Below are 26,229 nucleotides of genomic sequence, written 5' to 3'. Positions count from 1 at the left end.
CAAAAGTGTAAACAAGTTTGTTGGCTGGGTGAACAAGGACAGGAAACGCTTTTCCAAGACCCTTCAGAGGGGGTCTCAAACTATTTCTGCAACCCTCTGAACCTACAATCCAACATTTTTATTAAAAATGTATGCAAAAAGACAAAAAAAACAGTCAAGTTATAGATTAACCCATGGGACTGTTCGTCCTGCTTGGCTGGATTTTTCTCTTCAGAATGTGTTCAGGTGATCAGGACTGAATTTACAGATCACAAGTTAAATGGCGTCTTACCAATGCATATTTTTCTGCCAACTCAGTAACAGAGTAGGACGTTTAACATGGAGAACAAATAATCAGGATTGACTTTGTCATGCCAAAGCAAATGAATTTTATTTACACATCTAGTCACCCATAAATCATGTGTGGTACACAAGTTAAACAAATCAAAGTGAACACATGGGAATTGTGACAGATTTCTTTTTTCTCACCATGTTTAATATCACTGTTCCAGGTAAATATACTTTGGCTATGACACGAGTGTGCTATACTATATACCATAATCTACACAGATTCTGTGTCAAAATTCTCAGTAATAAGCGGAATGACTTGCACATAAACAGTGTAACTAGATTCTGTACAACATTTACAACGTATGAAATCACAAATACTGTGTCGTAAAGTAAAAATATAAAATGAAGCTGACTTACAACGGACAAAATCTTCTAAATCAAAGCTGAGCTGCTTAAATAAATTTTTTTTCCCATACCTCGTATGCAAGTGCACAAAACTTGTGGAAGAATAACCAAAGAAATAAAAGAAAAAAGTCACTACATGAACAATTTGTGCAACGAAGCAAAACTAGTTTCAGTGTTGTATATTGTAGTGCTCTGTAGCAGTTTAACACCTGACAGGTGTGTCTAGCTTATCTAGGTCACACAGGGGGTTTAGTATGTGTGAGAAAATATGTAAGTTCAATATTTAAATTAGTTGAGAATAATTGACAGCAGAGATAAAGTGTTTTTTTTCCAGTTTTAGTCTTGTGGAGGCTCTGCTTTAGATGCTGTTTACTGAAGAACACTTAAAGTTTAATACAGTAATTCTATTTGGCAATGATCCTCATTATCATGTCAGTAAAATCTGATGTCACGCATTTCTGTGCGTTTAAAGGAGAATAAACTGAATGTAGAACTGAAGTTAAAGGTGCCCCGTGTGGCTTTCTTGTAAACATTTATATTTACATTCAGAGTACAGTTTGTCACCAAAACACATTGTGTGAATCACTGACATCCAACAGATGTATTGAGTGCATTTCCTTCGTCAGAACACGTCTGATTTATTACCGTTTACATCCATGTTTGTTTACCAGCAGTTTTCTGTGTTACTCATTCTGTCAGACGTCGTCTTAGTCTAACTGAGGGAAGATGTGATGCTGCTGGTCGCATGCTTTTCCCATGTATGAAACGAACAACAAACACTTATAGAAACAGCTCAACAGCACTACCAGTGTTTAAAAACCCCATGGGGCACCTTTTAGATGATTAATGAACTCATAGAAACCAGTCATCTGCTACTCCTCTCTGCTGACATGGAAACAGAACTCCTCTGCTCCATTTTTTTTTTTTTACAGATATGAGCACATTTGTTGCATTTTTCTGATATGTAAGTAAAACATCCAGCTGTATGTGAAGAATAAGATCCCCTTCAACTACTATTTAAGGTTTTTAGTGCATGAAAACAGTGACATGTTAAAGATTTGGCATATAATCTTGGCGTTTGGCACCTTTAAAGACCTCTATAATGAGCAGTCTTCAGAAGAATTTAAGTTCAAGGCGTTTGACAGAACACTGAATTATCCCTTAAAGGATTCACATAGCTACTGACACCAACGCTTGGACAGCTACAGAAAGTCGATCAAACATCGTATAAAGTGTATATTTATCGTGTAAACATTCTGTTGTGTTCAAACAGCCAAATTAAAGGGTCGGAAACACAATCAAATGATCACAGAGAGCGTGAGCGCCACCTAAAGGCTCACATGAGTGCGTCTGGAGGCCGTTTAGTCGCTACACGGTGCTAGTGTTGGATTTTCGTCCTTCACTGCTTTAATGTTTGTCTCAGTCCAGCCCAGCTATAGTCTCTACTGAACAACTAGCACTGTGGCTACAGGAAATAAAGTGAAATATACTTTTTTTGTGTGTGTACTCACTTCTTGTTCATTCCCGGTAAACAGTGACTAAACACTGGTGGACAGAACACTGAAAACGACTGGTAGATTGTCTCATAAACAGGTGTTTTCTCCAGCTGCTGTGATGGTGCAGATGTACATATATGTGTGTGGCTATTTAACTAAACACAGGGGCATTCAGAGTTTGAGCTCCAGTTTGAGGTTGCAATCCTTAAAATTTTCAAGGTATCAAACCATTTACTGTATCTACTCTGTAATTACGTCTCTATACTGTAGGTGTTATTGGTGGTGGTGGATTTTGCCTTCAAACAGCCCTCACATGCAGGAGGGATTCAGGGAAGTTATACAGAATGTAATCCAGGGTTGTTTAGTGATTATAATGGCAGCTGTATTAGGGCACTGCTAATGCTAATGTCCTACTGTTTGTGGTTTGTATTGAAGGCATTTGATTGGTGAAACTGAAAAAATGACACCAATAAAATGCATCTAGAAAAAATCATTGTAATCTGCATTTTTAACAGTAAAATAGGTTTAAATACACCAGTAATCACAGATGTCACCACATCAATCAGGACAGAAATCTTAAGGATTACAACTTCAACACGTGAGCAGATGGTAGGATAGCGGTAGATCATCACGGCTACACTAATACCAGTGTGTGTGTGTGTGTGTGTGTGTTTAACTCTTGATCTCCAGGATGGAGGGGTTGTGGTCCAGGATGGCCAGAATGATTTTGTCCATGTACTGCCTCAGACGAAGGTTGATCTCCTCCTGCTCCTTCAAAGCATCCACCAGCTAGAAAAGACAAGAAATGGATCAGAAACTTAGTCAATCAATCAATTAATCAAAAGTTTATTTATATAGCCCTTTAAAACAGCCCAAAGGGTGACCGAAGTTTTTCACAGTAAAAACAAGAGAATAACTTAAAACAGAGACAGCAGTAAAATATACAACAATAAAAATACACAGCAATAAAACATTCATCTAAAAGTTTCTATATAAAAAACTAAATAAAACGTCACCATGCTGCTCGGTATTAAAAGCCATTTCAAACAGGACGGTTTTGAGCTTTGATTTATAAAGACGCAGATCAGTGATGGTGGAGTTTGTTCTACAGAGAACGTCCGGTCACTCCAGGGTTTATATTCTGACCTCGGTACTTCAAGCAGCTGCTGATTGGAAGTCCCGCAAAGTCAAAAACTTGAATAAATAAGGTGCTGCAAGACCGTTAGGAGCTTTAAAAACGAACAATAACAGTTAAAAAAAAAAAATCAATTCTGGACGCATTTCTTAACATCCAAAGTGACTTTACAGGAAAAACAAACACAACAGAACAAAACATACATAGAGACAAAAAAGTGGTAGCTAATAGCTTTTCTAAGGTCAGTACGGTTTAAAAAAAGTCTTGACTTTGGTTAAAAGACGTATCAATTTGTTTGTTAAATTTCAATTCTCTGTCAAATATCACCCAAGATTTTTGACTCTCGGTCTAAGGCCCCATCCACATGAAGACAAACCGAGGTCTAAATGCTTAAGTTTCTTGCCGAATCTGTGTGTCATCCACACGAAGACGGCGTTTTGGGGGGTCTGTAAACGATCATTTTTGAAACCAGGTTCCAGAGTGGAAAGATTTTGAAACGCCGTATACACAGCTCCGTGTTTACTGGCTCTCCGCTACTTTTCGGATACGCTTGCGTCATAGTTTCGTATCTTCATTGACACGCATGCGCCACACGCGGCAACGACAACAACAATGGTGGCGTACAGTGTAGCAAACATGCTGATGAAGCTGGTGACCCTACTATCCCTGTTGCAGCAAAATGTCCTTCTTCTCTATCACCGAGTTGAACAAACAGTTATCGAGGACACATTAGCTTGGTCTCTGTTTCCAACTTTTGCCGCAAGTGCGCATTCCCACTGTTTTTTCTTCTGTTTGCGCGCATTTCCGTCATATCGTTACAGCACCCCTAGAGGTCTGGCATGTGTTTTACAGCGTTTCCATGCGTATCGAGTGCATTCATGTAGACGCACACATTTTCTGAGACGCCTTCGTCTTTATGGCGATCGTTTTTGAAACTGTTAAGCGTTTTGTCTTCGTGTGGATGGGGCCTTAAAGTCATTGAACTAAAACCTGATCTATCAGCATCAGTACCCCTGAACATAGTGCATTCAGTTTAGTCATTTAAAAGTAAAAAGTTAGATGACAGCCACTCCTGAAAACATTTCATCCGCTGACACTCACCTCGTCTCTGGAGGCGTTGTCGATCTCGGCTGCCAGACACTGGGCCTTGGTTTGACAGGCAAACAGGTTCTTGGCTTCGTACAAACTCAGGCTCAGGATCTGAGCGTTCAGGTCGTCGTTCTGGTCCCTCAGCTTGTGGTTCTCCTGTAGGAGCACACAGACACAAAGTTCAATCAGAGGGAGTTCTATAGGAGTGTGTATATGTACGTATAACATATGAGCAGGGAAATATGGAACAATAAAATCCAACAAAACTGAATTTGAGCAGTTAATAGTATGTTTTGATGAACTCAAAGTTTCTGTTATCAGACAATTACAATTGTCTGATAACAGAAATGTGATCAAGACATGCACAAGTAAGAGAATTACTGCAAAGTCTTGTATGTTTGTGCAAAATCAAATCATAAACCAGGAGTAATCAACCTGTAATAAGTCTGAATGAGCACTAATATCCTTTATAATGTGTTGGTTTCTACTCTGTATTAACTTTAGTGGAAATGAAGGGACCAGTGAAACCAAACTAATCTTAACATCTTCCTGTAAGGAGAGAGGAACAGGGATGAGTGAGTTCTGTGTCTGCAGACCTGCTTCAGCCTCTTCACTTCATGCTCCATCTCGATCTCCCTGGTCCTGGCGTTGAACTCGGACAGCCCCTTCCCCTTCCCAGGATGCTCCATCTCCAGCTTAAACAGCTGCAGATACTCCAGCTCCCGGCGGAGATCATCAATTAACTGCAGAGAAATATTCAATTTAAACATTTCATCTGTTATCTCTGGCTTATCTACCGACTACGCTGGGATATTACAACTGATTTTTCACTGGCTTGTGGGCAAATTACACTTATCTAAGTTTTATCTTCTAAAGACGAGCATGCAGAGTGGAATCTTTATGCTCATTTATTTTTAAAGGAGCGCCTCACCTCCTGCATGGCCTCCTTCTCCTTCTGGAACTCGTGGCGGTTTTGCCAGAGCTTGTCCATGATCTTCCTGTACAGATCCATCTCATCCTTCAGCCTCAGACTGGTGTCCTCCAGCTTGTCCGTCATCTTCTGCTTCTCCTGCAGGGAGAAGGTAGACAGGAAATGATTGTCATGACATGAATAAATGAGTCTTTCTTGTCCTTCTTCACTGTAACCAAATGAAAGTGAATCACACTCACCTGGTCCAGCTTCTCGGTCTGAGACTTCAGTCTGCACACATTCATCTTCATTTCTCCGTTCTCGTCTTCTAACTGCTGTACCCTGTGGATGAAGACACTCAGCTTTAGTTTAGTATCCTGCAGAACCACCTATAGCAGGTCTCTGATAAATAACTGGCAGTTTGAGCTGACAGAATAACTGCTCTACTAAAAGCAGAGGACTGATGATGCTTCTGACCTTGAGTCGGAGCCAAAGTAGGCTTTAAACATGGTCAATATTTCACTCAAAGTCCATAAATCAGAGGTGTCAAACTCATTTTAGTTCAGGTTCCACATTCAGCCCAGTTTGATTTCCCTTCGGGGATGAATAAAGTGATTCTGATCTCAAGTGGGCTGATGATCAAAACAACAAAAATCAGATAAAAAAAAGACAAAAACAACAAAAACAACACAAAATATTGCAAAAATGAGTCACAAATTTACAGAAAATTAGACAAATGAAACAAAATAAAACAAAAAGTGACAAAAATTAGACAAGCAAGATACAAAGCAACAAAAAAATGGATGAACAACAAAAACAAGACCAAAAAAACACACAAAACAGCAATACGCAAAACAACGAATAAAGCAAAACACAAAGTGATAAAAAAAACAAAAGCGAGACAAAAAGGACACACAAAATGAGAAAAAACGACAAAAACATGAGACAAAAGTCTGACAAATAAAAACAACAAAAGCGAGAAACAAAATGACAAGACAAATAACACAAAATAAAAAAATTGACAAAAAAAGTTACAAAGCGACAAAAAAAAGGGACAAACAACAAAACGATACAAAAATACACAAAACGACAAAAACGGCACACAAAACAATGAATAAAGCAAAACACAAAACGACAAAAATAAGACAAAAAAACACAAGCGAGATGGAACGGAAACACAAAACGACAAAAACGAGAAACAAAACAACAAAAACATGAGACGAAAATCTGACTAAAAACAACAAAAACTAGACAAAATATTACAAAAATGAGACACAAAATGACAAAAGAACAATAAAAAATCTAGTATTTTATTTTATGATCAAAACAACGTGTCAAGGTCTAGAAATTATTTTAAATTTAGAGTTTTACTGATTTACAATCTGCAGTTAATGTCTTCTCTGTAGTTTTTACACTTTGAGGGCCGGATTGGACCCTCTGGAGGACCACTTTTGGCCCACGGGCCTAATGTTGGACACCTCTAAAAATAAACGGAGTGGTCACCTATTACAGAGCAGGTCTATCTCGGTGTTTCTGTCTCTCTCCATCTTGCTGAAAGCTTCCCGGTGCCTCTTCATCTCCTCGTCCAGACTCTGATCTGCCTTCGTCTCTGCATCCTTCACCTGCTCCTCCAGCTCATGGACCCTGGAGGAAAAGGCAGAAAGCACATCAGACACGGTGAAGATTAACCTGGTCGAACGCTGGCTAAAATCACTCTTAGATGAGGCTAAATAGATATAAAGAGCAAATCATGCCATCATGGAGCTGAAGCCTTCATATGTGAACTATTGTACTTGTTAAAAACACGTGGAGCTCTATTTCACACACAAAAAACGTACACTATGCAATCACACTGAATGTTCTGATAGAAGAAGCTACATTGAAACGTCACACAAGTGAGAGGTAATCTATGTGAGAAATTCTCATAATGCAGCAAAACAGCATTTCATACACGATGAATTCAAATTTTGGTGTAACGTGGAGTCTGGAAAATGACGCACAACATAAATGTATCTGTCAGGTACTGCCTGTCCTGAGTTTTGGGGTTTTATCTGAGGGTAAGAGTCAAGGAACTTCATCTCAATGTGATTTCATAAACCAATCTTGACTGATTTCTAATGATATTATTCTATCTCTGCTGTTGTTTGGTTCTCTGTGACAGATCAAGGAAATAGTAAATGAATTTTTTTTCAGTAGTTTTTTTTTTTTTTCCAAACTTTTCTTCTGTGTTAAAATTGTAAAAATGTGATGAACTCAGTAAATCCCAAATTTTCCTCCATCCTGAAAGCCGTTTCTCGTTGCTGGCAGCCAGGAAACTGTAAGTTTCAATATTTCAAATGTAAAAACCACAAAGCATGTTAAATTTGATAAACGTGTGTGTGTTTTCCTACCTGTGCACCAGTTGTGTGTTCTCCTGTTTCAGTTTAGACTTCAGGTCCCCGTTGGCCAGACTGTCGCTTTCCAACTCCGTCACCTTCTTCTCCAGGTAGCTGACCTGACACAGATCACATGGAAGGTGTTAAAAAGCAGCGTTTTGCTTTGGACAGTGTATTACAGACATTCCTATTATCTGATTTAAACGTACACCTGCACGCAGCTCAGTGAACACATCTAAATCCATACAGCACACTAAATCTAAACAGTTTTTCCAACGTAGTGAAAAATGGAACCGACATCATAAAGTGTAGATAAAACAGACAGTATTTGTACTAAATTCAGATGTTTTAGTATGTGAAGATAAAAAAAACAAGTTTTTTGTTGCTCACTTTGGTCATTTTTTGTCATTTGTCCATTTTCGTAACTTTTTTGTTGAATTTTCTGTTTAGTTTTGTGTCATTTGTCTCACTTTTTGTCATTGTGTTTACCACTTTTGTCACTTTGCATCACATTTTATGTAATGTTTTGGTTTTTTGTCTTATTTTGTCTGACTTTTTTGTGTGTCATGTTTTTGTACTTTTGTTTCTTGCTTTTGTTTTTTGTCTCGTTCGTGTCATATATGTGAATTCTTTGTCTCTATTTTGCTGTTTGTCAGTTTTTTGTTTTGTAACTTTTTTGTTCAATTTCTGTTTTGCTTTGTGTTGTTTGTCTCACTTTGTCATTTTGTTTACCACTTTTGTCCCTTTGTGTTACATTTTTTGCAATATTTTGGTTGTTTTTTTGTCTTGTTTTGTCTGACTTTTTTCATGTTTTGTACTTTTGTTTCTCGCTTTTGTCGTTTTTTTGTCTTGTTCGTGTCATATGTGTGATTTCTTTGTCTCCATTTTGTCGTTTGTCAATTTTTTTGTTGTTTTGTAACTTTTTTGTCGAATTTTTGTCTTTTTTTTAACATTCTAGAGCTTGGATATCTTCTTTTACCCATTTCCTTTCTTGTGCAAAGCAACTATCTCCTCTGTAAACTTCAGGACGTCTCTCTGCTCTGAACCATGGTGCTGCTGGAGGAGAAAGTGTCCCTGTTTTATAGACATGAGTATTACTCCATGTTTAGCATGTGTCACCGTTGAATTTACCTCTAAATGTCTACATGCAGGTGGAAGGCATTTGACAGGTCCAAACTGTATTTTTTTTACATGAAATAAATGCAAAAATCACTACGTTACTTGTTATAAATATTATAGATTTTTACCGTCATGGGTTGATTGTTTATTAAAAACCTTTTCTACAGTAAAACAGAATAACGTACAAAAAGTGAATTGGTTTTCTGTTGAAACGTGCAACTAGTGAGTGGATTTTTGTACTTTTTCTGTGATGTCGAGGTCGCAGGAGTCGATGCTGTCGGTGAACAGATCCTCTGTGCTGCTGCCCTGACTGGACCCGAACACGCTGTGGTTGGCCTGGAACAGCTGGCTGCAGGGAGGAGACGACGTGTTAGAGTCCACCGACATGAGCCATTATTACTCTATAATGACAGATTTATCTGCTGAATGATGAAGCCGTCACTGAGCGCTGTAGCCGGACACCACTCCTCGCTATGCAGAGGAAGATTCACTGCAGTGCTTCTGTCTAAAGCAGTCATTAGCAGGAAGGTCAGGTCACTTACCGGCCAAATGCTGTGCTGGAAATCTTTCTGTTGGGACTGAAACACAAAAGGGAGACTCAGTCAGTGGCAGCTTTATAGCCTCTGTTTTAAACAAATAAATAAAACTCATAGCGTAGAGCACTGGATCGGCTCAGTGACCGCAGCATCAGTCTCCATTTCACACAGACGTCTGATCGCTGCATGGCGTTGCTCTGCGGTGTGTGTGGAGGGCTTATAAAGCCTTAAAACATATATAAATAACAAAATAAATATGGTTGCTACTTAGCAGATTTTCCTCTGGAATGTAACCCCGTCATAGACGAGGAACCGCCGTACTTCTGCTGTTATTCATGTTGTTGAAGACTTAAAAACCTGCTTTGTGTTCTTCAATCTTACTGCAACATAGAGGCAATCTCACACACGGAAACCCACAAAAAAAAAACTTGCAATCAGTCTTTAAGATTGGGATGTGGTTGCTATGGCAACAGCCCAGGCTCACCCTTTGATGTGGGTGCAGCGGCTGGTGTCGAGGATGAATGAGAGGGTGGGATCTGGGTGGATGGTTGGACGTTTCTTATATGAGAGGGAAGATGAGGCAGCAGATCGGGTCCTTCAGTCACATCACCCACCACTGTTTGGTCTGCTTAGCCTTTGTGTCTGCACTCATACAGTCTGGGTTTATAGTTTTATCACTCATGCTGTGGGGACATAAATCTGAATGCACGATCACGTTGTGGGGATAAAAAAAAAAGCTCCCGTAATGCGATTCATTAAGTTTTAGGATGAAGATTTAGTTTAACGTGAGGATCAATTCTGGGGTTATGTAAGTAGTGGCAATCCATGAAAAGACTGTAAGTTAATGTAGTGCGTGTCTATGTGTGTGTGTGTGTATGACGTCAGAATCGATTCTAAAAGCGTGCGCAGCTATCAACTGAACGTGTCACACGCGCCTGCTTTGACGCCTGTGCAGCAAACCGCGCCTGACGCATAATGCAGTTTCCCCATTGACTTATAATGGCCTCCCGTTCACGTGTGATCATTGCTGCACGCCGGCATTCACTCGACGCGGAGCAGCCACGCGTAACATTCATGCGTTTTTTTAACAAACGCACGCATTAACGCTCACATGAAGATAATAGAACATTTCGGTCACGCGCTCACACGTACGCGGAAATGACGTGCACGAACTCTGTCACACGTAACAAGAAGCTGCGTGCCTATGAAGCAGCGCCTGCACGCCTGTCTGTCACTGTTTGACAAATACTGTTACGCATTTACGCATGTGCGTGGTCGCAATTTCTGATTGTACACAATAGTTGATCTGCACGGTACAGATCAACTTTCTATTGTGTACAATCAGAAATTGCGACCGCATGCGTGTGTGAACACACACGTGAAATACAATCTGCACGTTACAACGCACACACGCATAACATAATAATCATGCATGTACACACACGTTGCTGCGAGTTGCTTTGATTGAATAGAATTCGATGTGACGCCATAGTGTGTGTTCGTGTGTGTGTGTGTGTGTGTGTGTGTGTGTGTGTGTGTGTGTGTGTGTGTGTGTGTGTGTGTGTGCGTCTGTGTGTGTTACCTGTTGGCCTTGAGGTTTCTGAGTCGAGCCTCCAGGTCGTTGAGCAGATTGACCTTCTTGCAGCACTGAGAGCAGTAGATGTCCAGCAGCTCACTGTTATAGAGCTGCCTCATCTTCTGAGGAGTCTGCCCCGCACTGCAAGAACAAAGAACACATTATTCTGTTTAAAAGCCGTCTAGAACCATTCCAAAACAGAGATCAGTAAGAATGAAGGCACTTGGTCAAACACATTTATTTGCTTCATGGTGTACCATCTGTTCAGTGTTCTGCAGCTGCGCACCATGATTCTCTCTGTGTTGTAGGAAAGAAGTGATCAATCAACAGTTTTGTGTTTGCATTCTGCTTTGGTACGTTTCTAGTTTAGTCAAAAGACAGGGATGATGAAGTGCAGGTATTAGCCAGCAGGCTCATTTTCAACTGCAGTCCTTTGGCAGGATGCTGGGAGAAGCACTAAAGCAAATGATGATGTATGAGGCTGTCAAACTAAATTAAGTCTGAATATTAAACACAACAGACCATTAAGTACCATTAAAGTTAGTCCTTTCAGATGATGTCATTTACAAACGCTTTCTGAGTAAATAATTCCCTTCCAAAGAAGATGTCAGAACATCTGCTTCTCAGTGATTTTGGGGTGAAATTGGCTTCAGTTTCCCAGATAGATCTGCAACCTTTAATTCAGGGTGTCCAACATGAGGCCCGTGGGCCAAAAGTGGTCCTCCAGAGGGTCCAATCCGGCCCTCAAAGTGGAAAAATTCCAGAGAAGACATTAACTGCAGATTGTAAATTAGTAAAACTATAAATTTAAAATCATTTCTAGACCATGACAAGTTGTTTGGATCAGAAAATAAAATACTAGATTGTTCTTTTGTCATTTTGTGTCTCATTTTTGTAATATTAATGTTATAATAATTTTTTGTCGTTTTTTATGCTGTTTGTCTTTTTTCGTCTAACTTTTGTTGTTTGTCTCATGTTTTTGCCGTTTTGTGTCTCGCTTTTGTCGTTTTGTGTCTCGTTTTTGTCGTTTTGTGTCTCGTTTTTGTCATATTTTGTCTCGTTTTTGTCATTTCTTGTCTCGTTTTTGTCATATTTTATCTTGTTTTGTTTTATTTTGCTGTGATTTTTCTGGTCCAGAACACTGGAGATCAAACTGGGCTGAATGTGGAACCTAAACTACAATGAATTTGACACCTCTGCTTCAATTTCATTCCATTTTTTCAAGCATGAGTTCGGATGTTTTTGTCCTGAACTCAGGCACTGCTACTATTATAAGTACTACCGATGCTTTTCCCTCTAGGACAAGTAGATAGTCAAAAAGAAGCGACTCTCTGTTTTTCTCCTTGAAACATGTCCTCCAGATGCTTGTAAGTAATTTGGAGTGTGCTTCCAGACAAACCACCAACCTTGAGGGAAGCGAGGATCCCATGTCAGTGAAGCCATTTGTTCTGGTGTCTTCTTCAGGGCAAGGGCTGCTGGGAGTAAAATCTACATCCTCTCCCTCGCCATAGTCTTCAAACTGCTCCTCCCCGGAGACGACGGATGCAGACGCTGAGCCGTTCAGGTGTCTGGAATCAAACAGCAATGGTTGATTTAAGAATTTAAAATGACAAAAAGACAAGAACAACACCCAGAGTGCTTGTAAAAATCACAAAGCAAGTCACTAAAAATCAACAGAAACTTAAACTAGTCGACAGTTATGACACAAACATTTCATTGAGAGTAACTTCTCAGACATCACTCTGACTCACCTGTCTTGTCGTGTCGGGTGCAGTGAGTCAGAGCTGTTGGTGTTTTCAGCGCTGCTGTCCATGTCACACTCTCCATCAGCCCCACAGCCCTCAGTGCATTCTGGGTAGGATCGCGTACACATGATGATGGGAGGGCCCAGCTTAGCCTCGCCGTTCTGCAGACGCACAAACAAAAGCAAACATCAGCGTGTCCATGGATCAACATTAACGAAATCTTTGCACAATAATGCAGCTGATAGAGAGCGTCAAACCAGCTCTGAGTTTTCTAGCAGAGCTGATGGATGCTGGATATTGAAGGAAACGGGATCACAAGCAATAAAAGCATGTAATACCTTTTATTTATACTTTTTATTTAGGGTTTCCCTCACTATTAATTAATTATGCTCAACACAACAGCTCAATACGGACAAAGAAGGCGGATCAAACACCTTAACGCACAACATTTCATTCAAAGAGCACATATTTAATTTGATTGTACACAAATAATATGCTCAGGATCCTATGAGGCTCTACTGACAGCTCCAGGTGTGTTTCAGGTGACAGGTAGGCCGTGATAGACAGATGGTTCATCCATTCACCTGCCAAGCATTCCTTCAAAGCGTTTCCTTTTTTTCCCCCAAACTGTTTCTGTGCAACAAACCATCTGGCACATCAGGACGGTCTCCTGGGTGGATTTATCAGACAGAGTAGGACGTAGCATGCCCCAGATATGTATATTATTAATAATGCATGTCCCTGTCTGGCTTCAGGCAGCGGTGGATCCATGGAAAGGTCAAACCCAAGCTCACGTAGACACATAAAGAGGCAGAATTTTCATCTCTAGCACCTAAACAGGAGCCGTCACCACCTTTTCTTCAGACTGTGGCTTGTATTTATCTGAAAACATGCAAACATGAGGTCCAACAGGCATGGTGTGTGCTCTGAGGACTGCTGTCTGTCCTTCATTCATCAATTATACACATGTTTTTGTCTGAGGAAAAGAGGTGTGTGCAAACATGGGAATGTGGAGAGTAAATGGGGAATTAAAAGACACCTTATAGTAAATGTATGTACCGTTTTTGTGCACATCTAGCATCACATCAACCTCCTTTATGAACCAGTCATGTCCAATCTAAGCACTGAACCCTCACAGACTCTAGAGGACAAAACCAACAGTTTAACTGCTCAAATGTTGCAGAAGACATGAGAAACCTTATTGTAAAATTAAATTATTTCAGCACATGGATGAAAAAAAGCAATGAATTGTTGTGTTAGACTTAGAAATCACCAAAATCTACAACACTGACTGGCCATTCTGCTCACCTGAGCCAAATGCAGAGGTCGTTAACCAGCAGAATAACTCAGAACACCTGCACGAATCCACAAAAACTAACACCAAACAGGACGAACCGATGTGGAGCCTAAAGGTGGAGGAGTTTAACTTACAGGAGTGTGCAGGTACAAAAGTCCAGAGAAGAGCTCTAATTACCCAAACTAAATGGAAACAGCTGTGAGGGAGGAGCATGGAGTGACTTTTCAAATTAATTCCATCATCAAAAGTTCATGCTCAAGGCTGTAGCATAAATGAAGTATCACAGACATGGAGAATACACACTCAGAGCAGTTTGAGGCTACAATCAGAATACACACAACAGCACATAATTAGGCACCATTTGGTCTCAGGCTTACATGTTTTATCACCATACTTCCGTGTTCCTTTCCTTAATGGACTGACAGTCAGAGTGACGCCCACACAAACACCTCAAACCTTACCAGTTCAGTGTGCCCACCATGTGTCTCCTGTCCAGTCACTGGTTTTACACGCAGTATAAATGAATGAACCATCCACACAAAAGTAAAACTAAAATAACCTACTTTAATCCTGATGTTCGAAGGCTCAGCTTGTTAAAAACCTGAACACAAGCATCCCTCACGCCTGTATCACTGTTCACATCTAAAACACACTGAAGCCTTCACTGGGACCAAGCCACGCCTCCGTCTCTCTCACTTTCCCACCCTCTCCCTCACTCTTGTTGCTAAGCAACTGTCGAGTTAGGCTGCCATGCACTGCAACATGTAAAACATGCTAAAATATATAACAAACTGCATATTCATTAATGTGTTTATCATGTATGCAGAAAAACCTGTGTCACAGTTGAATGGAAGCAAGTTTCTGCCAGAAGAAAATATTAGGTGTGATGTTAGGAAAGCAAAAAAATATACTTAATTTGTATTTTTTGTTAAAGTATCCATCTCAGAAGTTACATTTATTTTATTCTAAGTTTTATTTATCATCTCATTAGAGCAAAAGCAACTCTATCGATTCCTTATTTTACCAGAAAAAAAAAAGACAAACTGCAGTCATGACAACTCATAATTTAACATTTTAAGGGAAGAAATAAAAATACTGGCTAAAGTCAAATGTCAGATATCCTCATAAGTCACAATTATGCTTCAGAAACAGTCAGATTTATAACAAACATTATCAAAAATCAGCATCTCATCATTTTGACTTACAGTGAATAATATTTAGTTTTAGCTAGGGATGTCTGATATTATCGGCCCGATATCGGCATAAAAATGTAATATCAGTCATTATCATTACAGATTTTTTTTGCTTATCATGAAAACTGATAAAATAATGCCCGGATTTCACCGACAATTTCAGACAATTAAAAAAAATAAGGAGGTCATTTTTTCCATAACTTCAGTGGAAGTAGTTTTCTTATTTTACAGACAATGTTTGCATCTGAAAGCCTCTTTGCATCTGAGAATGCATCCAATGGATCATCACAATAAAATGAGGCATGATGTGTTAATTCCACCACAGCAGATACGTGATATTGTCTGAAATTAGCTAAATAGCCCACAGATATCGGTATCGGTTGATGTCGGAATCGGAAATTGAGAGTTGGACGATATCGGTATATCGTTTGTTGGCAAAAAAGATGATATCAGACCGCCCTAGTTTTAGGGAGTGTGTCCCACAGCTTCATTCTATAAAAATCCTGTTTTTACCATAATTTAGCCCACGTAACATACAGTAACTAAAACTTTCATTTGAAGTACACCAGGCCTTCGACAGATTAGTGTTAATTTATATTCTACTATAGTTCTGCACATAAAGCTGTTTGGGAAATCCTTACATTATCTAAAACACACACTTACTGGAAACAATTTTACAATTATTTCCAACATAAAGGCAACAGAAATTAAAGAAAAAAATATGCAAAAGGTAAGAGGATAGGTTTGTAAAAGCTTCAGTGTGGTTCATCACACAGCAGCGTTCTTCTTGAGTGTATGTCAATTTAAAACCAGAAAGTACTTTAAAAGCTTCACCAATAGAGTGTAAAATACTGTACCTGGTAAATGTAGCCGTTATCAGTGACAGACGGCTGGCGGGAGGTCAGACCACGAGGACCCACAGCCATCTTCAGGATTTCCTCACAGCCTGGCAAGAGGAGGAAGGAGAAGGAAAAAAGGAATAAAGACAGAAAAATGAGGGCGAGAAATAAACTGAAATACAGCATTACTGACCCTCTAAGTGTAAACTGTGTGTAAAAGTCAGTTTCTCTTTGTCGTAGTAAAACCAAAAAAGTAAAATTTGTGTAATTTTCCTCCCATGTGACGTTTAACCCTATTCACCCTCATGTCATCCTACGGGTCAAAACTGACGCGTTTTAAAGTTTGAAAATATGGAAAGAAAATGTATTTTCACAGTGAAACTTCTGATGTCCACATTTTCAACATTTTTAGGAAATCTTTGAACAATTTTTGGTGGAAAAAAGAAATGTTCAAAATGTTTCTTAAGAACATTCAGAAAAAAAAATAAACCAAACTTCAGCAAAATTCACAGCAGAGTTCACAGTTCATCTGCTCATAATACATCCTCATGAAACAGAGGAGGTCAGACGATACGCTGCTGATTTATTCACATCTACGTTTCTTACCTTTGATAGCAAACACTCCATGACAAAAGTCTTTGAAGTTGATTTTCCCGTGAGCATTCGGATCCAAGTACTTAGTCAACTTCTTCACCTGCAAGAGACAAGAGTCAGGTAAAGTTTATTTATGCAGCAATTTGTCAATTAACTTCACTGTGCTTTACTATACGGGCACAGTAAGGCACCTTCTATCAGCAGACCTGCAACAGGAAGACAACAGCAGTAGTGGTAGCAGTAGAAGTAAATAGATCTGTAATTTTAAAATTATGTTGTGATTTTCAGCCAATTCTAGAATTCTAGTTCTACATCAACAATAAATGGATGGATTTACACAGATTTCATGAAGTCATTAATCAGCTGTACGACAATAACAAGGTTTCTTTTATCAGTGTACATCACCGTGTTTGTCACCTTTGGTTGGGAACAAATAAGTGTCAGGCTGTGAATGTCTTCCAGAAAAGATGTGTGCAGGTGTGAGCTGTCATCACGATATTAAGACCATCTATATATTTATATTTAGACTGTTTCCCTGCATTATGGACAGCATTTTCTGTGGGCTTACAAACAACGCTCTGCTCATATTTCCTATTTTGTATCTGTCCTCCATAAATAACATCTGAACACAGATGAATGAATCACACTGGAAACCGTGCACTATGTAAAGAAAAACCTGGAATAAAACGGTATCACTTTGTCAGGAAGGGGAAAGGTACGATGTTAGTGAGGATTCTGGTCTCGCTCTGAAAGGGAGGAGAAAATTCAAAATGTCTGCACATGAGAAGAATCTGTTATATAACAATCATTAAAATTTATGAGGATTTCAGGGGTTTGCATCTGAATTTATGTCCCAACAAGAGCTCCGGTTTATTATACACCAGCGCCGTCGTCACACCGTCCATCCAGGACGCTTTAATCTACACGACAGCTAAACACACACTCTGGATTTCTGCAGCGGTAACAGATTCTCTGACACGGATGACGGGAATCACTGAAAACTGCATGACAGCTGGATGAGTCTGCAGGAGGTGCAGCTCTGCAGCTTCTCTACAGCCCTGGTGCTGATATTATACATATAGTATGCTGGTTTGGTGGTGCACATGTGGATTTCAAATGTGCTTTTTCTTTTTCACTTCAGTGTTTATTTACAGAACCATTCTGGGTTTTGTTCCTTCCTTTTGTCTTGTCGTTTACCAACGAAACATGGAAGTCATAATCTCCGATCTGTGGATATTCTGCAGTTTGTTGTCCCCAAAGTACGATCTGAACTGAGCATGAAAGTATTGAGGTTTTCTGCACCTGATGCAACTTCCAGTCCGTGTTCCACTGAATGAGTTTAAAGTTCCGGTGAAATCCTTACGGTCCACCTGCTCTGTGTGCAAGTTTTAATATTGTTAATTTTATCTGTTGTTTACTGTTTTTTTAATGTGACGACGCTGCAGGTCTCTGCTGTAAAGGAGATCTCTAATGGGACTAACCTGGTTAAATAAATGCTAAATAAATAAATAAAAGTTATGCCTAGAATGCAAATGAGAGATGATGTAAATAAATCTCTCATCAAAACATAGTTTCTACATGACGCAGAGGCATTTTTAGCCCTAAATGTGAGAGAGCAGAGAATATTATCTGTAGAAGAATTAACAGATGAGGAAAATAAAATCTTTGCATTGAGTCATAAATGTTCTTGTGTGTTCCTTTCTTGTAACTGAATGGTGGATCAAAATTAAATTAAATCTAAAAAACACCTGAGTCCTAATTGCTTGGGTTTTAAACCACTTTGCATTGTTGATAAACCCGTCTTAATCTCCTCTGGAAGCAGCCTTATTTCTGCCTCTAATTAGCCACTCTTGACACCAGGTTGACACAACATTTCCTTTGGTTAAAACACCTCCACACAGGGGTAATAGCTCTGGGTCTGACCGTCACACTCAGGTGCTGGAAATGCGATCCGACGCAGGCTTTAATGCTGTAATTATCTGAATAAATAGATGATAATAACCTATTGACAGCAGAGGGGACGCCGTGGGTCGACTTGTGCTGCAGCAGCATCTAGAAACGTTATCTCAGACGTACAGACCACATCGTAGAGCTGAGTGTCACTTTACCACAGAGGATTAAACGTAAATGTCAGCATGCTGAGCCATCCATAAGCCCACAGGCTCTTTAATGTCACACAGGCAGAAATCAGAGACTACGAAGCTCTTACACAAACACAAAACGTTTGAAGTAACAATGTTACCGTTTATATATTTATCTGGAATTTCTCAGATTTATTATTGTCCTACGACCAAAAATTAAACTAATGAAGGGAAGTGGTACATGTGAATAATATAGATAGATAGATAGATAGATAGATAGATAGATAGATAGATAGATAGATAGATAGATAGATAGATAGATAGATAGATAGATAGATAGATAGATAGATAGATAGATAGATAGATAGATAGATAGATAGATAGATAGATGGATGGATGGATGGATGGATGGATGGATGGATGGATGGATGGATGGATGGATGGATGGATGGATGGAAGGACGGACGGACGGACGGACGGAGAGAGAGAGAGAGAGAGAGAGAGACAGACAGACAGATAACTTCCTTGTCATTTTCAACAAGTTTTTTGTCAGCTTGGATCGTTTCTTGTCATTCTGGTTCATTTTTATGTCTTTGGGATAATTTTCTCGTCATTTAGGACAAGTTTACTGACATTCTAGACTAATTTTCTGGAATTATGGATAATTTTATAGTAATTTTTGACAATTTTTGAGTTCTTTTGGACAATTTTCTTGTCAAATTCAACAAGTTTTATGTCAGCTTGCATTGTTTCTCATCATATTGGATAATTTTTGTGTCTTTGGGATCATTTTCAAGGCATTACAACAAATTTTGTATTGATCCCTCAATTACATATTGACCTAGCCTAGCTGCACTAGACCCAGGTCTGAAGGCGCAAAGGTCGAGGAACTCTCGACAGGGAGGGAGGCGGGCTAAAAGGTTGTCTTTCAAATCACTCTGCAGCAATTGGGAAGGTATACAACCAGTCAGCTCAACGAATAGGCTCCTAGAGCGCCGGAAATCAGAGGAAGCGGTAGTTCGGTGAAGCCTTATGTATACAGTCAATGGGTGAAGCTCAAGTATATTACAGACATGTTAACAGAAAGATTATTCGGCCAAAGCCGAGTCGAAAGATAACTGTTTATCGTGCGCAGCCATCTTCTTGTCTATCCTTGTTTCTATGGTTGTTTCCGGTTGTTTCTGTCAGAATCGTCGCACCTCTGTCGTCACTGAGTTCTAACTCTACACTTCATGGTGATTCGTCGACCAGTTTTAGGAGCATCCAACCTCGAGGCTTACCAAGGGTAACTAGACCCACCCAGGCAGAGAATTAAATTCGTTGCCATGGGTTGTCTAGTGCGGCTAGGCTAATATTGACCCTAAAAACAGCGACAAACAGCAGATAAAACTAGAAAAATGTTTTGTTTTATATAAAGTGTACTATTACAATTTAGAATGACCTAAATGTTCAGCTCCGAACAGAATTCATCACAGAGGGTTCAGGTTTTTCCTAATGACACGAGTTAAACTTAGTTTCACTCGCCTTTTGAGGCGTCCGTCCATAATATAGAACTACAGGATTTTTCCTTTTATTTCAGGTTAATCACTGGTATTCTATTATGACAGAAGACAGCATTTAGGACAATTCAGCGGTGGTTAGAAATGTTTACTTCCACCTAAAATGTGCGTATCAATAAGCCTTTAATAGTCACCTTTGTATAAATAACAAACACAACTGACCAGGGATAAGTCTTCATATAGGAAAAAGTCATGAATTTTGTATACCAATCCTTTCCAACAGCAGCACAGTAGCAGGCCTAAGAGCTATACAAAGAGCTATTAAATTTAAATGATCCAAATCACAACGTCTACGGTCGATTATTGAGTGTTTTTGCTGCTTTATTTTCCCAAAGCAGAGCTGTCAGAGTAGTGTGAGGCAGGAAGCCAACTCTCACATCAGCACCGGACATTTCAAATTAGTCTGCAAGGTGTCATTATTGTGCAAGGATAAGGTCATTTTACCACCGAGTAACTTCACTTCCAGTCACTTCAAGCCTCAAATCTCTGACAGCAGATTTTTGAAACTCTACATTTATGCTGCCAGCTCTGGAAAATAGAGGGAAGGACTGGGAATAAAAAAAAACACAGCGTGGTTAAAATTAGCAGAAAAGGATTTGATCCTTTGAGACCCCTAAGGAGAAAGTGAAGGTTTACCCTGCTGTCTTCCTAAATACAAATAATACAGGACGCATACAAAATGTATGAACATGAAAAATAAAGATCATATTCAGCCGTCTATAATCCACGAAGCACAGTCTGGATGTGTCGCTGGAGAGAATATTGTTTCTCATAGGCCATTTTCAGCAGCAGGGCGGATCATTTCATTACTTAATAATCAACCAATCCACTCACAGAGTCCTCCAGAAGCTCTCATCACCATGGCGACAAAGAACACAGAGACGAGTGGAGGTGCAAGGGGAGGGGAGGAGGAAGATGATGAAGAAGAAACAGCTTCCTTTTAGCGTGGCGGGGTTATTTTTAGTAACGTGTTCTGGGTGTTCGACCGCCACGGCAGCTTAAAGGAAAATCCACTCTTAGCATTTAGATATTGTTTATCTGAGGCTTTCAGTGCATCCACAATCATCTAATACTGATTAACATTCCTCCAACGGGTTCATTTCTTTCTCTTCCTAGCTGATGTTTGACAAAGCAGGACTAAAATAAACAATAAAAATACACTTGAAGTGAGAGCAAGTCTTCTTAGATGTAAAGGAAGGTAGTACAAGCTTCATAGGAAACCAGTATTTCAAGTAAAATATTTTAGTCAAATAACTACAAATTATACTTAGTGTTCCTATCACACATCCTAAGATTGATCTCCAACCCTTCCAGCAGCCAGTAGTTTACATTTTTAGGTCTAAAAACTTGTCAGGTAACAGCGCATTAAGAGAGATTTATTATGATTTTGTGTGTTTATGCAGTTGGAAAAACACACAACAACGACAGCTGCTTTGGGAGTTATATTTATGGATTGTCCAACATTGAGATTTAGATATGCCTGACAAACAGCCATGAATTTGAGCTTATTGGGTTTCCTAGTAAGTAATAAAATATGGGAGAAATGTTGGCCCACCAAAGTGGATAAAACCCAGAGCAAACCAACTTCTGTTAGAGCTTAATCCTCCATATGCATCTATGTAGCATTATAATGAGAGTTTGACTTGGAAGCCCAAACTCCAAACACACTGGTGTCAAGTTTCACATCCAGAACTGTTGGAATGATGATAAATAATAACAGTACAGGAGCTAAAGCCCTATTTGGATTAGGATTTGGAATAATTGTGGAGGATGTCTGTGATCTTAACCCTGTGTGAATTTTTGTAATTTGTAAAGTAAAAATTCTAAATTATTTACCATGTTTCTCCAAACACAGACATGCTGTGATAATACTATTCCTGTGTGAATCTCAGTGATTGGGGGGTGTCTTAGTTGTTCCTTTTTAACTGCGTGCCTTTTTCTACCTCTTTCCCGGTCAATTTAAGGAGACTGTGATGGCCTGTAACATTGCCTGCTGTTCTCTGACATGTTTACTGTTGCCATGACTTCTACATACCACGTTAAAAGTGGGGGGTAATTCACAAATTACCTGAGATCCCTAGGTAATACTAACCATGTGTGAATAGCACATAACGGTGTGATATTTTAAGCTAGAATAACAAGAATGAGGAGTTAATGAAACGACACAAGAAGAAGTTCAGGTTCAGGACCGCGGAGCTCTCCGTGGTGCTGAACCTGAAAGTAATGTAACGAGGTACGACATCAGATTCAACATTTAAACATCTCTCTGTGGATATCTGTGTCCTCATTACAGAGATCTACTGATGCGGTGTGTCTACCAAAGTGGACATCTTGTGGACAGATTCTTTAAATCAGTCCTGGTCTGTACCGCTACATGGGGCTGTGAGATAAACCTAAAATATACATGAAATTCTGTTCATTCTTTTATTAAATACTGTCTAGTTTTTACAGGAGAAAATCCCAACGAGGTACTGCTTCCTATAAATCAGTTAGAAGACAATAAAGGTTGAGCACCACAGCCGTTTTCAATAAAACGTTATTCTGGCGTTGTATCATTCCAGCAGCTCCTTGTTAACCGACTCATGACAGACAGAGTAAAATCACTTCATTTTGTTGCATGTGGCCTAATTAAACTCTGTGGAGCCAATCAGCACTAAGCCCCGGAGGCTATTTCTGAAATCTCCACCTGAGAGAACATCTTCATATTCGGTCAGTAACAGCTGCAAAACTATGAGCTCAAAACGAGGCTCTGTAGACAGAGAAGAGACACCTGGGGGGAATATTAAATACAATAAATCTGTCTGTTTTTATCACCAGGACAGCGCAAGATATGAAAAAACTCTGACAGCTTCATTTATTCTAACTAGAGAATAAACAGCATTTTTAGCAACTCTACTAAATCTGATGTAACAGAAGTGAAGCACAATGATGCTGAATCAATTCCAGCCATTTCAGTACTGAAATGCCTCTCAGATGAACGAGTCACACTTGGTAACCTTTGAAAAATGGTTTCAGATGCTTTTAAAAAATATATAAAGGACATTGATGCTGGTAGAAGGACCTCGAGGTGGGAAAGAGTTTCCTAGCAATGTTAAAACTATAGCTGTAAACGATGAAAACCCCCCAAAAAACTAAAAAAAACAACAGAAAATATAACAAAATGAGATGGAAAATGACAAAATGAGACAAAATGACAAAAAATGAAACAAATGACACAAAACAAAACAAAAACAGACAAAAAAGACAAATGGCACAAACAAGGCAAAAAATGACAAAAGCGAGAAAAACAAAACACAAAACGACAAAAACATGAGAGGAATGACAACAGTCAGACAAAAAAAAAACAACAAAATAAAGACAAAATGTTACAAAAATGAGACACAAAATGACAAAAGAACAATGAACAATCTAGTATTTTACTTTATGATCAAAACAACTTGTCATGGTCTAGAAATTATGATTTTACTAATTTACAATCTGTAGTTAATGTCTTCTCTGTCATTTTTACACTTTGAGGGCCGGATTAGACTCTGTGGAGGACGGCTTTTAGTCCACGGGCCTCATGTTGGACGCTCCTGTATTAACCCTGTAAAACCCACTGTTGCAATAATACAACATTACTTTTATTTTTAAAAATTATTACTTTTTATTATATATATATATATATATATATATATATATATAAATAATCTCTTGTTTTTGTCGCTTTGTGTTTCCTTTCTGTCTATGCGTTTTTGCGTTTATTTTGTCATTTTGTTTCTTGCTTTAATAACCATTTGTCTGGTTTGTGTCATTTGTTTAATATTTTGTCTTGTTTTTGTTGTTTTGTGTCTCATTTTTGTAATATTTTGACTTGGTTTTTTGTTTTTTGTCTTTTTTTTGTCTGACTGTTGTCATGTGTTTCATGTTTTTGTTGTTTTGTGCTTCTATTTTGCCTTTTTCTTCTATATTTGGGTCTTACAGGGATAAAGCAATGTCACTGCTAATAATCTGTGTTTTTATTCCAGTTATTCCCCAGTTTTTCTTATATTAAGCTGGTTGATTGTATGGAAAACACAGATTCATTCCATATGACAAAGAAGAGAATTTGGAGGTAACAAGTGCAGTCTTTGCTCCCATCTGTCAGCCAGCATGCTAACACCTCAGCACACCTGTGAGGACAGGACGACAGGTAGTCTGGGGGTCCAACGGTCGCCACTTGTTAACAGTTTAACGTATAAAAACATAAATTAACCGCCCACATGTTGGTAAACACAGAGTATGAATGTAAATCAGCTGTTTCCCCCCCGGTCCTCCTTTCCAACGTCTCACCTCATCTCCTTGACCGAACTGGAGACCGAGGTCCACCAAGTGCTCCACCCGGATGAAGCCGTCGGCATCCTCGTCACAGACGTCGAAGACCTCCTTGAGCCTCCGGAGGAACAGCAGCAGCTGGCTCTGGTCGGGAAACACGGGAGCTTCCATGGCGGAGGCGGCTTCCGGAGAGAACTGTGGCTCTTTCTGGTTTTTATTCTCCGTCAAACGGACCGTAACGGAGAGGCTCCGACGGTCGCCATCACCCGTCCTCAGCTCCGCCGGACCGACTGGCGCTGCTCGTGACATCAGCAGCAGCAGCAGCGCTCGCTTGGGAGGCGCGAGCAGTCACGGAAAAGGACGATGACTCACGATGTCGACACGAGGGAGGCGTTACGTCACAGGCGGAAAGAAGCACTAAAAAAGGTGATATTTTAGTTTTTAATGAGTAACAAGCTGCATGGAGCCACTTAAAATGATAATATATTCTCTGTTTTTGTATTTTAAACATTCTAATTCAATTTTATCCACTTTTAAAGGTTGTATGGACAATGAATAGTAGCTCAGATGGAGAGAATAAAGATGTTTAATGAAACAAACTCATTTATGAATTACTGAATAATGATTATATTTAATGTATAAATATAATATACATCTAAAATCTATAGAAAAATATGGTTTATAAAGGAGAAAACAGGATTTTTATTTTTATTTTTTTGTAAAATGATCTAGGTAACTTTTTTTGTCAAATTTCGACCATAAATTTGCTAAATTTGATTCCCTTGACCAAAAACAGCTAACTTGCCCGGAATAAGCAGCACATTCTGTTCGGATTATGTTTGTTTAGGTGTAAATTCTGTGTAAATTGCATCACAGAGTCAGTTTATACTGTTATTTACCTGAGCATTCAATATTATACAATAAATATCACTAGAAAGACGTATCTACCATGCTGATGTGTATCTTACACAACTTGACACTACAAAGCTGAGATTTCCAGAGATGCTACTTACTAACTGACCATGCTCTCCTGTTAGAAAAAAGGCTGTCACACAAGCAGCCAACACAGAGTGTCAGATTTTTAAGTGCACTGCTCAAAAACTCCTCAATTGGAACAACTGAAAACTCTGGTTATGTTATCTGACCAGTAATACTGTGCTAGGGATCTTATTCTTAGAAACATTTTGGCCATTAGTGTGACTGCTTGGATCTGTGGCAGACTGCTGACCTCAGTAAACCAGCAGCACCATCTACTGCTGCATTTATGTTACTATTTTTGTGGCAGAAACAGCCATAAACAAGCCTGCTCCATTGTCTTCTTCTTCACCTGCTTAGTTTGTTGAAACGTTAGCCAATCTTTTTGACTTGTGACTCTGCACAATTGAGCAATATGAACTCATGAGGTTTTCTACAATATTTCCAGTCATTAAATGGATTCATAATTTATATTTTCTGTTGCAATCAATTCTGTTGCATCACTTAATCACAGATTTACTTCTTTCATGTATTTTATTTCCAATACTCATGTTATTGTTGATGCCATCATGGCAATTGTTGTTTGTAATTGGATTCTTTATTAATATTTCCCACCATTATTTGTCAACTTATTTATTGTTTACTTAAAATGTTTGTCAACTTCCATGTTTTTGTGCCTGAGGACCCAATAATTTCAAAAACTGTGCAAAACATGACATGATAGAACATTACAACAGAACTT

The 26,229-nt window shown here is 39.1% G+C and overlaps 1 protein-coding gene across 2 annotated transcripts; it reads right to left on the bottom strand.

Annotated features, from left to right (window-relative positions):
- Positions 1 to 339: 339 nt before the first annotated feature.
- Positions 340 to 24,852, bottom strand: rab11fip4a (RAB11 family interacting protein 4 (class II) a). 2 transcript variants are annotated; one of them, XM_051938202.1, is made up of 15 exons: positions 24,531 to 24,852; positions 16,592 to 16,679; positions 16,004 to 16,092; positions 12,663 to 12,817; positions 12,318 to 12,479; positions 10,918 to 11,052; positions 9,342 to 9,377; positions 9,040 to 9,148; positions 7,696 to 7,799; positions 6,809 to 6,949; positions 5,566 to 5,647; positions 5,327 to 5,464; positions 4,992 to 5,138; positions 4,408 to 4,551; positions 340 to 2,960 (listed from the first exon to the last, which is right to left on the bottom strand). In XM_051938202.1, the coding sequence occupies exons 1-15, from the start codon at positions 24,819 to 24,821 to the stop codon at positions 2,844 to 2,846; spliced, it is 1,938 nt and encodes a 645-aa protein (XP_051794162.1). In that variant the 5' UTR covers positions 24,822 to 24,852; the 3' UTR covers positions 340 to 2,843. The 2 variants fall into 2 exon arrangements, with proteins under 2 accessions (XP_051794162.1, XP_051794165.1); XM_051938205.1 differs by lacking the exons at positions 16,004 to 16,092; positions 16,592 to 16,679; positions 24,531 to 24,852 and adding an exon at positions 14,517 to 14,609.
- Between the last annotated feature and the right edge of the window lie 1,377 nt (positions 24,853 to 26,229).

Source organism: Acanthochromis polyacanthus, chromosome 2, assembly GCF_021347895.1.
Source record: "Acanthochromis polyacanthus isolate Apoly-LR-REF ecotype Palm Island chromosome 2, KAUST_Apoly_ChrSc, whole genome shotgun sequence".
Taxonomy (NCBI): Eukaryota; Metazoa; Chordata; class Actinopteri; family Pomacentridae; genus Acanthochromis; species Acanthochromis polyacanthus.
This window is presented reverse-complemented; position numbering and strand designations above follow the sequence as displayed.